We start from the raw sequence: 17,089 nt of genomic DNA, 5'->3' as shown, positions 1-17,089 counted from the left end.
GAGGTTCATGGAAAATTTGGAGACAAGTCTGGGTGACAAATGTAATTGTTTTCATTCACAAATGCAGCTCACCCAGTTAAATTTAGGACATTTTCTAGAGTGTTGCACTAGAGTTGCCAATGTATTTGCACAGTTAAGATGCTGTCCAAGTGTTTTCCTAAAAATTTTGGTAATTAAAATTTTGCATAGGCCATCCATTTTTGTTTTCATGGTACCATAACAGGTATCAATGCCATCTGATACAAACAATTAGAGATGCAGGCTACAAGTATTTGCAGATATCTAAAATCATTAAATATCAATATCTGCCAATTTTTACAACAGATTTATCAGCCGTTCATATCAGCAGTGTTTTCCAACCTTTTTGTGTTGAGGCACCCTTCAATAATATAAAAAAAACTCTAATCATCTCATTCAAAATGTATTGCTAAAAACATCCTTGCAACTGCCAGGGGATTCATGTAGGAATAGAATTAAAATAAATCTCTGAAGCACTCTTTAAAAACAAATAAGGTGCTTGTATTTTTAATTAATGGTTGTGCAGACCTAAGGAACACATTTTGATGTATTCTGGCATCAAAACTTTATTGGAAAGTGCAGCAATAAGAAGAACACTTTAATGAAAAACATAAACAAAACTATGGCATAACCTTGTGCAGCGTGCATGGCTGTGACCTATTTATCCGCTGACCCCAACACTTATGGAAAAATGGTATATGAGAAAACTTTATTTTTTTTACATCTGGTCAGCTAACAATCTGCATAATTATGGTCATTCTTGGTTCAAGAAGAATTTTAGAGCACTCATGACAATGCCAGAAGGCATCCCAGGGTGCCACTGCCCCCTGATCATATCTACCAATAGTATCGGTAAAAGACACAAGTGTACCATCAAGTATAAGTGGTTTCTGAATGAAGCCCCTAAAAGGTAAAATAACAAACAGAAAGTTTCCCTCCCTGCTCACTTGACTCGGGTCCTCTTTACACAGGAGACAACTGTTCTTAACAACAAGAAAGTCAGCCATTGTGTTGTGTGGAGGCAGCCACGGCTCCATAACAAAAAATGATTCTGAGTTTAAAAAAATTTCATGAGGACTGATTCTGAATAGGAAAGGTTAAAGACATGTGCTCAGCTAAATTAAATTTAAAGCATATCAGAGGAAATACGGGGAGCAAGAACAGAAGAGGATATGCATCAAACCTGTGCATCTGGGGATCAATTCCACGACCAGTGCTTAAGGACTATGGCCTCTGCTGAGCAACAGCGCCTGCTAACCTGAGATTTAGATCATTAAAATATAGGACATGCAAACAACCTTTGTGATTTAACTGAGGAAAGTCTGACAGGGACCTGGAAGGAAATAACCGCCCTTGACACAACTTCAGAATAAAAGCATTATTTGAAAACATAAGTATTTACATAGGGAAAAAAAAGACTGCACTTTTACTTTGAAGTTCATTCCAGTAGTTTACCATCCCTTACTTTCTTACCAGATAGGTACTGACCATTGACAGGCGGTGAATCTGCTTTGGAACGCTGCGCTTTTCAACTCTCTGTATCTCACGGAGCATGGGCACTCATTCAGCAGTTTCAGACGGGGCTACGCTCGCACTGTCCTTCATGACGAGTAAACTGAGAAGTTTAATTCACTATTAAGCAAACGGGAACATTTTATGTATTCATGCACACACTGCAGGCACTCATGTGCTTAAAGGAGGGGTGCGTGGACTCTGTTTACCACACATTACAAAATGAGCACATCACAGCATGTGGCACAGTAATCGCTTAGCCTTGATTATCTTGTTTAATGATCATGAGGAGCTAAAATCGTAATTGAACTCTACTTCCCAGCACTATATATCAGTATCTGTATCATTATTGGTATTGGTGTCTGCAAAAAGGACTTTGGAAATATCAGAATACCTGATATTGGCAAAAATCCAATATCATGCATCCTACAAGCAATGTGTTGACATGCAAAATTCTGGTGATATGATATAATGACCCTCAAACATGAAGATAGAAAATCTGAAGCTAGAATAAAACTAAATAAACTACACAGAAATATAAAGCAGATAACAGGCTAATGATATAGACTCTCAATTTTAGACATGAACATACATACTGTGTAACTGCAGAAATACTACAGGGCCATATAGATGATGGAAGCACTGATGTTATGTATACTATACAAGAAAAAATGATTAAAGAGGTGACATGATAGAACATTTACCTGGACAACCTTTCTCTAGCATCTATTCTCCTTGTTTGAAGTATTTTATTTCAAGCAGCTTCATCATGCATCACAGCTCTAAACGCCACCAACAATGAGGCGCTCAGTCAGTATGCTTGCAGACTGATTTTTTTGTATTTATGGACCAGACGAAGATGTATATGGAAAATTCAGTTCACTTAAAGGAGCATTTTTTTACTCAATGTTACTTAAACATTATTGACTTTATGATATCATTATGATCCAGCTTAAAACTAGAATGCCTGACTGAAAGATTCCCTGTGTGATACTTAGACAGTCTGGATCAAACTGGGTTGGAGTGTGAAAAATCAGTGGTAGCTCATATGCTGCCATTAAGGTGCCCTTGAGCAAGCCCTTAACCCCCAAACTGCTCCAGTGGAGCTTCTGTGGCCAGCAGATAAGACTGTGGGTGCACTGGATGGCTTCCAGGTGTGAATGTGTGCACCTCTGTGTGTGCATATGTGTGTGTGAGTGTGAAGCAGGCTGGACCAGCCAAAGACATGATTAAATTAAGATTAAAATAACGATTACTTGTCTGTAGTGCCAATTCTAAGGCATTCATCATATCATTTTGTGAGCTTAAAATATGACACTACAGAGTTCAGATCTCTGTAAGGCTACCATATGAACAGCAAGAATAATAAGGTAAATGTACAGACAACGCAACTTTAAGTCACACCGGACCCATTTAGTGGTTTAAATCCAAGAAAAATAGGCAAAACTGAAAGTTCAAGCATATATTTATCTCACTGCGATGATTTCATGTTAAAAATAAACTAAAAAAAAAGAAAAAATTAAGCTCTTAAGCTCTTAATGATCTTAAGCTCATGATAGCTGGAGACTGCGTACATCCAATATATAAAAAACATCCAAGTAAGCCTTGTTAGCCTATAAAATTACCTTTAGGCTAGTCTAGCTTAGCATGAAAACTGAGCTGCTTTTTTGATTTTGTTCTCACTCTCTGTAGGTCATGCTGCTGTTCAAAAGTCAACCCCGACACTTGTCCATTTCAGCCCAGCTCAGGAAAAAAGGGGGTAAAGAGGGAGGATGGCGAGAGGCTGTGAAAAGCACTTCCATGCTACCCTCCCCCCCTCCTGAACAGTAGCAGATGACAATAGCTTCTAAACCAGGGCACGCCAGACATCCTGACAAAGGCAGGCTCCTCCCAAGCTGCTGAGTCCCTGTTCCCAAATAAACACAGCCACAGGGAGAGAGGGCAGGAGTCGGGGATGTGCTGCTAGCCATGTCCAGACTAGCGGCAAAATTAGTCCTTCTGCCTGAGAGTAGAGCATTCTCCCAGCGAACCATGAAATGCATGCTGGACAAGGCAAATCTCTTGACACACTACAGCGCTCAAATCGAGTTGTCTAATTAGGACTGCAACAAAAATAACAGCAACACAATAAAATGCAAAAAAAGGTAAATATCTAAAACTGAACAGCAAAGATGTCCCTCTCCTTACGCATCTCTACAGGATATATCTGAAAAGGTTTTACTCACATGTAGGCAGGTGAAAGGGGTGAGGACCTGGATGTCTTAAGAACTGGGACTGGGAATTTCCAGCTGACAGGAGAACCGCTTTTCCATTTCAACGGCATGTTGTTGTCACCAGAATGGTGCTACAGCAACACCAACAGCAAAGACCATTTCCATGAAAAGGTTTCCAATGCAGTCTTCCATCCCACTCTGCCCACACCATTTAAGGGGGAGGGAGTGCAGCAGTGGCAGCAGCAGCAGCAGCAGCAGCTACAGAAATACACTGGCAGAGGCAGCGCAGGCTACTGTCAGGGTTGTGACTTTAGCGGCAGCGCTGAGAAGCCAATAGATTGCATCCAACGCAACTACTTTCCCTGCTGCATTCACGGATGTCTTGTGGAAGGAGGGGGGAGGAAGCCCAGCCTTCCCATCACCCTTTCAGGGTTTGTGTATAGCCCAGTAGCTAAGCAACAGTGCCACCTTGTTAAAGGAGTTGTGATTACAGCTCCAGGCTTGCTATGAAAAGACTTGAAAAAGAGATTAAAAGAGAAGCAGAAAGAAAGTACTATCATAGAATTCATACAATTCAGTTCCTTTGAACTAAGAGCATTCTCTAAACTCTAAATGTTCTTTGTGGGAGTCTGAATGTAATCTCAGTCAGTGGTAATGTTCAAATAAAATATGAAGAAGATATTTCAACCACCCAAGGAATTTTTTAAAATAAATTAAGAAAGGGTGTGTTGGTTTTTATTTATCATTATTGTTTTCTAGAAGATCTGATCACTTAAAATGCATAATTTCTCTAGTGGAGGTTGTAGTTCAATACTATAGATAGGAAATTTGTGTTACTCTAAGTCTAAAAACATGCTGCTAAAAAGATTTAAGACTTGGACACAGAGGCTCAGAAACATTTAATTCTGAAAACAAACCATTTCTGCACACAGCTGTGCTTTGTACTAAACGGTCATGATGGAAAATTAGAGATTTATTTGGCCATAATCATGGGTGCAGCCTAAAATAGACAGCACTAGTCGATTCCATGTAAAGCAATGAATGTGCAACAACACAGCTCAGAAAACATCTAATTAAATGACTCTTGCTTACTGCTATAATTTGTCAACTTTAAAAACCCCACCATTCAAAGCTGCAGAAGTTTCAGAGCTAAATTGTCAGTAATCAATACAAAGCAAATGTCCTTTAAGTATGGCGAGTGCCCCTGTTAAAGTCTGGAATTCTTTTTAATCACACCATGACTTATCATTAGGCTCTGCAGCAGGCTTGGCCATCATTATCCACCCAGCCAAAAACATCTTATTAGCAAAAATCAGCTCACATGGCAAACTTGCCAACCAGTATCCAGCATTGCATCATGCTGCTTAACGTACCAGGCAACAATCTAACACTAATTATGCCGTTTTCAGACATGCAATCAAAAAAAAAATTATAGAAAATTTCAGACACACACTGCTCCTGAAATCTGGTTAGTCGTTGTTTGTAGGTTTCCCTCACAGTGAAGGACTTTCCCTGTTAGACAGGAGGAAGAACAGACTCAGAAAGCAGAACAGGAAACAGAAACAACAAGCAACAGAGTCTGACTCCATTATGACAAATTTGACCTTAAATCAACGCTTCACATCATTTAACATGCATATTCAGTAGGGATGCATGTTATATAGAAGTATTGGCAGAATTCAAAAACTTAATTATAGTAATCAGTAGATATGAAGAATTATAATGAAGAATTCTGCCAATATTCACAGTAGGGCTGGTCAGTTAATCTTAATGTAGATAAATGCATTTCAAAATACTAGTTTCATATATTTTTGAGGGAGCGATGTTGTGCACATGGTGCAAACATTCAGGTGTCTTTTTTTTTTTTTTTTTACAATAGTTTACCTGCCTCTCTTATTTTGGTGAAAGTTTGTCTCATTAGGAATGAGAAAGACATAAAATCTTAATTTAGCCATTTAATGTTTCATAATGAATTTGCAAGGGGTTAAAACCATTTTATTTAAGTAATTTTTCAAAATTGTTCAGCCTTAGCTTAATCTAATACTGTTAGATATAGTAATTATTAATTATTTAATTCATATTAAATTGCAATTAGATTATTTACCCAAATTGTTCAGCCCTAATTCACAACCAATATATTAGCCATTTGCCGCATGTGCAAATAAGGAGGGGTGTAAATCACCAGTTTCATCTTGAGATGATACAATATCAATATTTTGGACAACAATACAATATTTTCTGATATCACAAAATCTGCCACAATATAATTTTAATTTGATTCAGTATAGGGGTCTACAATTGATATCAGGCGATTTTATGCATAAATCTCACAGAGTTACTGAAAAAAACAGTTTTTGCAATTAAATAATTAACAGGTCTCTGTATTAAACAAAAACATCTCTAACAAAAAGAATAAATACTTGCATTTCACTACGATAACAAATGTTTTCTCATTTCTTTAAACCATGACCCCTGATTACCTTTAAAGTTGTTTTATGGTTGGTCCTTTGACTTTAAATCTGTTTAAGGACTAAAGTTTTAGGCTTGGACAGCATTTAAATACTGTTTGGCTTGAATAAACCTGCAGATATCTGCAGATTGGACAGGGATGGGTATTAAAATCTGGTACCGATACCAACACAACAATACCACACCTACTGGACCAAATTACAACACAGATATGGATACTTCATTTCACTACCCTGCCACCATAATGCGACTCTCTGACACCCCAAATGAAAGGCACTCTCACTACTTTACTTCTCCCATGTTCTACTGCTTTCATTGTCCCACCAACTTTCAAAAGACTTTTTCTCTCTCAAAAGTATCAATTCAAGTACTTATTAGGCACTGGCACCATATAAAAAGTATTGATTTAGCACCAGTATCAGAAAAAACAAATAATACCCAACCCTAATACTGGATATCAGCAAAAATGCTGACATCGTGCTCCTCTGATATTCAGTTGATAAATTAAGAGAAGTGGAACAGAAACTACCATGAAACAAACTATGTAAGTCACATTCTCTGGTGTGTGTCTGAGATTTCCCCAACTTCTCTGAGTGTCTCTGCAGCTGCTAGCTACTCACACACCAAGCATCTTTCTTCGCTGTTCCTTGACTGAGTGAAGCATCTGACTGGCTGAGTAGCATCACGTTTCATTACCATTCAGATGAGAGAAGCTGTGCTGGTCGAGATAGATGACCATAGTTGTAAAAAAGCTGCACAGTTTGAGATGGGGGCAGTCGTCAGAAAAATTTCACAGGTACGCACAGGTCCAGATAGACCTGGGTCTGGAGCCGTACAACGGTCTGCTAATAAGTGACCTCAGATCGAGAATATTTCCAGCTACATTCAGACATGGGCTCTGTCTGTCTGTCTTGCTGAAAATTTCACTTGGGGCTGGCAGGAATTTATTCAGGTAAAGTTGAGAAAATTTTGTTCCATTTGTGTTCTCCAAAACATGTCCTGTAAATATTCAGGATTTTTTTGTAAAAGTACTTCAACACTGCCTAACATATCAAGCATACTAAGCTATTTAGCTTACACAAAGCAAGCATCATGCCATCTGAGTCCAAGAGCCAACAGAACAAACAGTGACTGTTTGAATTTTTTTTACAAAAAATTTAAAGTTGAATCAGGATCATCTTTGCACTATCTTGCACTCTACATCTCAGTCGTCATTGGGACAGATCTTTGATTTGCTGAAATGCTTAACTTTGACAAACTGAACATGCACTACACTTCAGACTCAAACAGTACGACACTTTTCATGCAAGAGAAACTATAACGCAAAGTTCTTTCATGACATGTATTAAAACTATCAACTTGCTTCACTACATTGTCTTAGCTGTGATCCTTCATGACTTTAAAAAGCTTCTCGTGCCTTATTTTCTGTTGTTTTGGTCTCTCCAGTACTCCGCCACTGTTTAAAATGATTGTCAAGAGAAACGGTCATATCGATCACATCCATACTTGTCCACTTGCTTGAGCAATCGTCGAAATACAGCTCTTCCTTTCGTGCCAGTTCCAGGAAAGTGTACCGTGTTGGAGCGCGGTACAGAGATCACACACTAGTCAAAAAAAAAAAAAAGGATTTTACAGATCAATAATGCTTGGGGACGATACAGATTGAGTAAGTGCACCCTTAAACTTGAGCACCCAGAAACAATTTTTGGGGTTCAGTGCTGACAGGTTGGGCAGTGTTATTCTGGTTAAGATTAGTTATTTTCCACTTGTTTTTATGGCCATATCAAAGTCCACAAAAAGCTGAAGTTGGCCATAAAACAAAAAAGAGCCTGAATGAAAACTTCAAAAGCTGCATACTTTCACACCCCCACAAAGCTGGCAAATCACAGCATGAAGTGGCTGTAAATATCAGATTGTTGGTTTCTGAAAGCATAGAAACTGTCAGGCACAGCCCCCACAAATCTGATGTCGGAAATGTCAAAAGAAAGAAGGATGTTGAAGCCGTTTGACTTTCAGGGGATTAAGCACACAGATGCCCTGATCCAAGGCCACCAGGTTGATCCATCAGATCTCACAATAAAACCTCTTAAAACTAAAACCATTATATAAAACCACAGAGTCATAGCTAATATGGAAGCCAGAAAAAGGGGGAAAAAAATCCTATCTCACTGAAAACACAAGTTGTCATGCCTCACGTCTCTCACCCCACTTTAATCAAATCAATTAGATTTGTTGGATTACTGTGCCTGAGATTAGGAAATAGTGATTTATAATTCTAGGAAATATGCAAGGTCATGTGAGGTAGAAGTCAAGCTTTAAACTGTATTAAAAAGCCTAATGATGGATACAACACCCTTTCTTTGCTGACATGCTAGAGCACGTTTAACACAGTACATTTAAGGCAGACTAAACTTAATCCAAACTTGACAACTTGTTGGTGAACAAATCTTTGAATGCCATCTTGCCTTATTTTTAAAAAGGCTGCATTGTCAGATCATTTGTTCTTGAGTAAAATTTGAAATATGCAGCATGTGCATACAATGCCCCGTCTGTAGGGGATATTTCTGCATATGACATACACCTGACCTTTCCTACAAACCAAACCCCACAGCCCACACCATGATGGCTGCATTGACAGTTTTCTCCCCTCGAGCATTATGAAAACAAGTAGATCTTAACCCCGCTGATACAATGACTTCCTTATATACTTGTTTGTACAACTTTTAAAATTGCACATTTGTTCTATAAAGCCCCTGGGAAAACCAGATTGTTTACATCTTAGTCATGACCTTGTCCATGTCTTCTTCTGCCACATGCGGCTCCATCCTTCCATCAACTTTGTCCTCGCTATTCCCAGCCTTGACCAGTCTCACTCCCAGCTTAAATGGCAGGATGACCTTGCCTGTTACAAGGGCAGCAGTCATGCTGTCTCTGCTGTTAAAGCCTACAGGCTCAGCACTCCACCTGTTACCCTCTGTACCTCTACTCAGATATTTTACTCCCATCTGATTCACATACCTCACTATATAGATTTCTATTTTAAAATAATGCTCTTGTAGAAATTTTATTCTTTATTGACCTCGACTGACCAAAAGGTTGTTCTAGTATCTGTTATTAGTAAGTTATATAACCGTCTTACTCTAAGAGCTCCTGAAGCTTCTCAAACTAATATTTGGCTGAAGCCAAGTCATGAAACACGTATCACTCCATCTGTTATTTTTCCACATACTTGAAGGCTGCATATTAGCCATGGCAAGACAGTGCAATCGAGTGATTTCTAGTTTTGTTAGTGATACTGACTTGCTCTGCATCAGTCAGTACAGGGTTCTACAATGATTTTCAAAAATAATTCTACTGTATGATGCAAGTTAACTCGAATATTCTGCTAAGATATTGGATTTAATAACAACCCAGGATGCATGATTTTTGATGATATCCAAAAACCAACATTTCCAAATTTACTTTAGCTGATCTGATTTTTACTATCGATACAGACACTTAAATATACATCTCAGACCTAGAACCTCAGTCCCTAAAATACAGCTTAAAGTTTAAGGAATGAGAATGTACACAGAAAAAGACTTCAAGTGATTTTAGTTTGCTGGTCCTGCCTGAAACTCCACAGATGTATCTGTACATAAAGCCAAAATTAACAGCCAATACATCGACCCATATATCAATACACCTATAATATTGCTCAACCCTAATAATGCAGCTGAAAGGAATCTATTGCATCCAAAGCCTTGGGGCGCTGGGTTTGCAGCCCCACACCCTCAAAATACAACACACATAGACACCTAAGAATGAAAGGCCCACAAAGGAGTAGTACTCCTGATGCTGCAGCCATTAGACAAACTGGGCATTAAATGAAGCCTGCAGGGAAAGTTCTCAGGACCCTCGTCACCAGACATGGAGGAAATCCAGCAAACATTGTTCAGATAGGCTCTCAACCATGTCAGCTCAACCTGAGGCAGCTAGTCTGAATCTGCATCTGAAAGGCGACTTCTCTTCATGAGGACTCTTTGCCTGTGATATCGAGGGACCTTGCTCGGCTTGGGATTGCCGTCACTCCTTGTCTGAGGTGAGGCGCCTTTGCTCAGTGTGTGGGCTGGTCTGACTGCGCCAATGCACGCCATACCGAGGGGATGGCACTGGCATTTGCAAGTTCACTGGCCCCTTTGATACTGGAGGTAAGGCCTGTCAACAAACATTTACTGCACACCAGACTGGCGCATCTGACGGGCAAGGTCTCGTTTGTTGCAGTCTGTGCTCCAACATGGGTGAGTGAGCTCTCAGCAAAGGATGCATTCTACACCCAACCCTACCAACAAATAGGTTTGCATCGGTTTAACATCTGTATCGGCCAATATTGGCCCTGCGATGAATATCAGACAACAGCAAATAATGTGGTATGAACAGATGTCAGTAGTAGGCCTGGGCAATATGGTTTAAAAATCATATCACAGTATTTTAATTGCCTTTGACTATAACGGTATTATACCACGGTATCACATAATTAAAAAGAGATAATGCTTTTTAATCCAAATTTAAGTGTTATTAACCCCCTCTTCCCCTTAAAACAAGCCTTTGATGGCATACTCAATTTATCTCCAAGTATAGGAACACAGAAAACATGTTTTATTTTTTTAAGTCTCTCTAGGTTTACTTCTAACTGCACTTCAAGTTTCACATTTCATCTCTAACCTGATGAGGTGTGTTAAGCTGCCAATGACTTGAACACGTTTCCTAGTGACGGCGTTCACAATAAAAGCATTTCAGAAAAATAACAGCCGCGAACTTTTATTTTGAAGAGCTTGATGGAAGTATTGTGTTAGCGTTGAGTTAGCTTAGCTTTGGCTGCCGTACTGGAGAATATGGCTAGTTTACAGCAGCTTTTCTGACCTCATTTAACATCGCAGCCTGGATCTTTGACTCACTGTGGACCTAGAAAAGAAAGTCATAAGTTAAAATAGACTTTTAAACTGTTGTTTATGCCGTTGTAAGAGGAAGAACTGCAGCGCTAGGCTCTGAGACCAGCCAAAGCAGCACTTAGCTTGTGTTACAGCCTCAGGCAGGCTGACAGAGACAGCACACTGACTTAGTTACAGTACAGCCGTCAGACTTTGAGAGGAAGAACACACGTTTTTGCCTGCTTACTCACACTGAGGCAGATACGATGACGTCATTAACAAGCGTTATCGTGATTGGTCGGTAGAGTCCAAATCTCTACTGTAGGGCAAATTTATATCCTTTATACCGTCTACCGCATATACCGCGCACCCCTAGTCAGTAGTGTGTTAACCTGTTTGTCAACTGAATTAAAAGCTGTCATTTAGTATACTTAACTGCTGTATCAAATACGAGATTTTATCCTGGAAAGAAGTCACCACTTGGACAAACTCGGAATTGAACATAAAATGTGGGCAGAGTCAGACGCTTACACAAAATGTGATTTAAACAATGGTATCAGTGCTGATTTTAATAATCCGTGCAAGTCAAGTATCAACAATTGTCCTTCTTTAGGCTATATAACAAAAAACGCAAAAGGGGGCTTTGACGATACTCTAATCAAAGATTCCATAACATACAAGCCATTCAGGTGTGGAAAACTGCTACAAATTAATCAGTTTAGCAGAGAAATAGTTGGGGTACCAGAACCCTAGTGGGTATATTCACGCACCACATGTAAAGAGGCTGTTATCTTCAAAGCAAACATCACTTATAAAACATCACAAAGTAAGCAATGAAACATGAAACAGTAGCTCAAAGCTGCAGATGACACCCTGAACTCCCCTGCCAGACCCCTGGGAAGAGACTGCCCCCTGATTAGTACAAATCTTGTGTAATGTAAGACAAAAGTATTTATGAATAGAACTTTAATTGTCTGAGAGGAATACCTACTTCGTCCTTTTATGCTTGCCATAATATCATTTTCCTTTTATTTGTTATATGCACTGGATACTTCCAAGCACATGTTCTGCTGAACTAATATGAACAAGTCATCCTTATGGATGTGTTCTCCTCCTTCTGTACACTCTACCCTCAGCACCACCCATCTCCAAACCCACAGGAGTATTTCCACAGGATGAGAACGGGTTTGACAAGGTTAATCTCCTGTTATGTGCTACCTACATGATATTAATACCACAGAAAAAGTCAGGACCTGAACATCCTGACACTGTTTTAGTTCATTAAAAAGGCAGCTTTAGATTATAAGGCATTCTCAGGACAGGTTATCAAGCACCTGGGCCTTACTGCTTTTCTTTCTTATAATCTCATCTGGGATTACCTGATTAACACCTCCTACTCCAGGTGGAAGCTATTTCCTAGCCAGGACTGACAACTGTTGCACTTTTAAACTGTAAAAGTTGGGCTGTTCCAAAAGATGTTTTATTGATGGCGTTGTTTTGCTTTGTGGTTTTAAATGTTAATGAAGGATTGCCCGTAATGTTTGAGAAATCCAGTAAATTACCTAACTTTTGCCTGGGTTTGTGAGAAAAATGTGCTTAACTAAAACCATTCCCATAATCATCACAAAAATAAACACAATGTGGCTATTAAGTTTATAGAAAATAAGTAGCTGCTCTTTACCTGTCATGCAATCCAATGGGCATCGTCTCCCCTCTGTGTACAGGGTGCTCCATACCCTCGCCAAAACCACACCTCAAAAACAGAAACAAAATTCTCTCAACATCCATGTTATGTCTCTTTTGTCAAACAGAAACAAAACAGTATTTTTTCACAAGGGAAACACAATGCAGTCATTACATGAAGCTGTGATTAATCCCTGCAAGGCCAAGTTTTATCTGCACAAACAAAATGTACTCTTTATGTTTACAGTCTGCAGCACACTTTGTTGAATACAATTTATAGCCTAAAGCTGCTGAGTTATGCAACAGGGATAAAACTCTTTAAACAATAAGTTATTCATTTTAAGTTCTCTGAAGGGGGCATTTTATCTCCGAAAGATAAACAGAGAAACAAAGTCATCATTGTATTAAAGAAAAACTTCCTTACGGCTACAGGCAATTTGAACAATAACCCAGACATTCAAGTCTTTATTTAGTGCAACTATGATGGACATTCAAATTAAAATGCAAAATCTGATTAATACAAATTGTGAAAAGTTAGAAGCTGTCTAAACGCACTTTTAGAATTGTTTTATGCACCACTAAATGTAAAAACCTATGGTATAACTTTAGTTATTAAAAACGTTGATGGAGTGTTACTTTTGTAAATTGGTTATATTTGCATTCAGGTTCTCTTTGGATATCAAATATCCCACAGAGGTTGGTCACATGCTTAAATGTGACGGATGAATGATAAGTCTAACTTGTTGCTTTACACAAAACTAGGCTAATTATTACTAAAAATATCTGCCTTGTGTTACTTCACAGAAAAAACGTCCCTTTAATTTTGAAATCCAGCTAAGACTGCGGAGAACTCAGAAGGTGTATTATAACACCGATCTTGTTTTTATCAAGAAAAGCAGCGGCTCCACAAATCCAGTTACTATTGTAATGCCCAATGTTGTTTTTACACTTTATTAAAGTGTTTAAAAAAGAAGTTAATGTACAGTTTCCTCGAGTAAAGTGCTGTACGCTGAATTATCACACGGTCACGAAACCGAGAGGTTAACTAAGTCCCTTTAAAGCTTAAGTGTGCTACATGTGGGGACAATCTGAGTTCACGGCGAGGTAGCCGACCTGGTTGCTAGCGAAGACATCAAGCTTCTATCGTTGAAAGTGTTTATATTCATTTAGCCGGGCTTCACAGTTGTATTGTCACAGAAGAACACGCTGTCAGATCGAAGTTTGGCTAATTTGCTGGCCATGTTGCCTGTACACAGCCTGTACATCTCCAGTGGGAACAGGCTAAGGCTAACTAGCCAAGCTAACCCATTAACGTTATCACTTGCTAGCTTGAAATAACATTAGTATATAAGGACAGCTGACACCATTTATGTCAACTAAGTTACTGCTCAATATCGTCCAATAAGTATGTTATCTTAACAAACGACGGCGTAAATCACAGAAGACGCAGCACGAGTTAGTTGGGTGACTTATTAGTTAGTCTGGCTGGTTGGTAGGTTCGCCACTACCAACAAATGTCTATGACTAACTGCCAATATAATAACCGTTAAGCTTAGTATCATATGAATGCTACAGAAATAGCCGTATACTCCCTGAATACGCTCTGTGAACTTTTAAAAAAGCAAATTTCATACCTTGAACAACGAGAAAACGTTAACTAGCGTCCTTGTTTTCCTTCCAAGCCCTCAAATCCACTTATACCACTGGAGCCTCCTTCCCTTGTTTTAGCCAATCAGCTTATCCCTTACTAACGCAACTGGAGTATCTAAACTTTTCATTGGCGGGAGAGTATGGCAATCTTTTCTCATTGGCTCAAAACTTCCGTTACTAAATAAAGTGGTTCGAGGAGGAGTCGTCTTTCTAAAAAGCCTGAAACAAATGCGTGTATTGGTGTGAGCTGACAGGTTTTGTGAGAAAAAATATTAACTGTACACACGAACTGTCCAACTGCGGAAGCAGGGAAACATATTTCTTCCTTCTGCAGGAATAATCTTACATAGAATATCACATATTTTAACTGCGACAAGGACAACCACTACATAATTAACAGTATAGTATATTGTAGGCTTACGAATAAAAGTTATGAATGTTGATTGGTATTATTTGATGAACTATTGTACACAACGGCAGCATCATATTGTTGTGTACAACATGATACTGCTGTTGTTTTTGTTTGACAGCAGTGACCTTTTATTTCAGTTCTTGCCATCTTGGCAGTACCTTGAAGGAAAACAGAATTTATTTAATGTTTTCAACAACCACGTGGCTTCATGATAGATGAACCCAGACCCTGGTATGATGTTTGATGAAATCACATTGATTCTATCTGATCCCATGTTACACTAATAGTGACAATGATAACATGATAGATACTGATAATTCATTTTTTTTACTTGGAAGAAAAAGATGAAAAGGACACAAATTCAGTTCCACAATATTGTTTGAATAATACATTATAATATATTTACATATATTTACTTCTAAAAAATTGCACTCATGAAGTGAAAATCTGCTCTTCTTTCCATTTTATTTTTTCCATTTATTTTTCTATCAATAGCAAAGTTGTTTATGTAAGGTTCAAGTTCTAGAACAACCCCCCATATTAATGCGCTCCCTCAAACTCCTTGTGTTTACATGGCCCAGGAGATGTAACCCAGAGCCTTGATTCTCAAATGGCAGACCAGGATCCAGAAGTGGGTCATAAAGGCATTTTCAATGGCTTGCATATGTGCCTAGAAAAAAAAAATGGGGCAAAAAGTTTATAAAGTGCAGTCATTTTTAAGGACATGTCTCTAACTTTGTCCCATCACATCTTTTGCTCCATCTCAAGTCCAAACTAGCCTTTTTTTTTTTTTTTTTTTTTTTTTTTGGCATAAAAATATTTGGATATGATTGAAAATGTTCAGAAATGTTGGCCATGATTTGCTGTTTAGAAGACGGTGTTGGGCCCTTGCACTAGACCATTTGAGAGCCAACGAACGTCAGGGTGTCAAATAAGTCAATTTTTTATGTCTCATCAAATCTCTTTCCCAAAGAATTATTAGGGCTGATGGGATCAGTATGAGCTTTATTTTTTGAAAATACAAATAATAGGAATAAATATTTTGTTAAAACATTTCAACAAGCTATACTGAGTTCCTTTCCCCTGTATGGGGCCCTTGCACACATAAATTATTATTGTCTCCATTTAAAAACTTAATCAGCACCCAAAATAGAGCAAGAAGTCACAAATAGAAGGAAACCAGCAAGGAGCTTAAAGGTCCATTAGCTTTACTTGTAGAGTGATCATCTTGCAGGAAGTATATATATCCATCAGTACAAGAATAATCTTCAATTCAATTGACTTGAGGTATCAAATTTGAGTTATTCTACAAAATAACTTTACAAGAAAATAATGCATGATTTTATCCCCTTCAAATTTAGTTTATTACTACTCTCTCAGACAGTAACTCTTCCTATTGATATCTATAGTTTTATTCAGGAAGTGCCACCATAATTTAGTGATAATTATTAAACAATCAATACTGAAAGCATATCATTGATTAATTTTTGCAATACCTATTCTATCCAGCCCTTTTAACAACAATGCAAGTGCATCCAATTACATATTCATTAAAATGCACCAAGGCGCTTTCAATAATCGTTCCTCCGCCGCCTCCACCCTTTGTCCTCTCAAATCATCAGTTTAATTGCCAGCTCAAACTCAATCAGCTGAGGCACAGATCTGGAACAAAGAGTGCTTTTGAAGGGACTGTAAATTCTATGGTGATTTTAAAGTGCCTGCACTCATCATCTGTGAATGAATAGGATCTACAGCTGCTAATTTATGCGCATGCTTTATCAACCAATTCTCACATCCTGGGCCACACTGCTGAAGCATCTAACAGTGCCACGTAATTAGGTTGTGTATTTTAATTGGTGCTTGTTATCAAATATTCCCTGTTACATTTTAATATTTGGCATTATGACCACTTTGAATAAAATAAATATCAAATAACCATGTCAAGGGACCTCAGAGCGCAAGAAGCAGAAAAGAAGCAGGGTTAAACTTTGCAGTAGAGGTACAAGAATCATCCAAATACATAAGAGAAGTTCAAACATGAACTGAATCAGATCCTTGCAGTGACAGAGGAAGTGTTTGAACTGTGAAATGAATATTGGTACAAGACCAGAGCGAGGTCTAAGAAAAATACAGGAAGGCAAATGTACACAAGGATAGATGCTGCAGTAATCCAGGCAGATTCTGTGGCAAATAGGGAGGTGTTAAAGTGGACTAAATGATTC

General features: G+C 38.5%; 1 protein-coding gene across 2 annotated transcripts in view; it reads right to left on the bottom strand.

The window, feature by feature from the left end:
• The window catches only part of klhl13 (kelch-like family member 13), a 65,657-nt gene extending 51,138 nt beyond the window's left edge, over positions 1-14,519 (bottom strand). The window contains exons 1-2 of one of the 2 annotated variants that reach the window (XM_041802109.1): positions 14,440-14,519; positions 12,804-12,875 (exon numbers count right to left, since the gene is read on the bottom strand). In XM_041802109.1, coding sequence (XP_041658043.1) covers positions 12,804-12,856 — 53 coding nt within the window. In that variant the 5' untranslated portion in view covers positions 12,857-12,875; positions 14,440-14,519. Of the gene's footprint in view, positions 1-3,755; positions 3,946-12,803; positions 12,876-14,439 lie in introns of those variants that run through there. The other variant, XM_041802108.1, reaches the window with a different exon arrangement.
• Between the last annotated feature and the right edge of the window lie 2,570 nt (positions 14,520-17,089).

The sequence above is a fragment of the Cheilinus undulatus genome, linkage group 12, assembly GCF_018320785.1.
Source record: "Cheilinus undulatus linkage group 12, ASM1832078v1, whole genome shotgun sequence".
NCBI lineage: Eukaryota > Metazoa > Chordata > Actinopteri > Labriformes > Labridae > Cheilinus > Cheilinus undulatus.
This window is presented reverse-complemented; position numbering and strand designations above follow the sequence as displayed.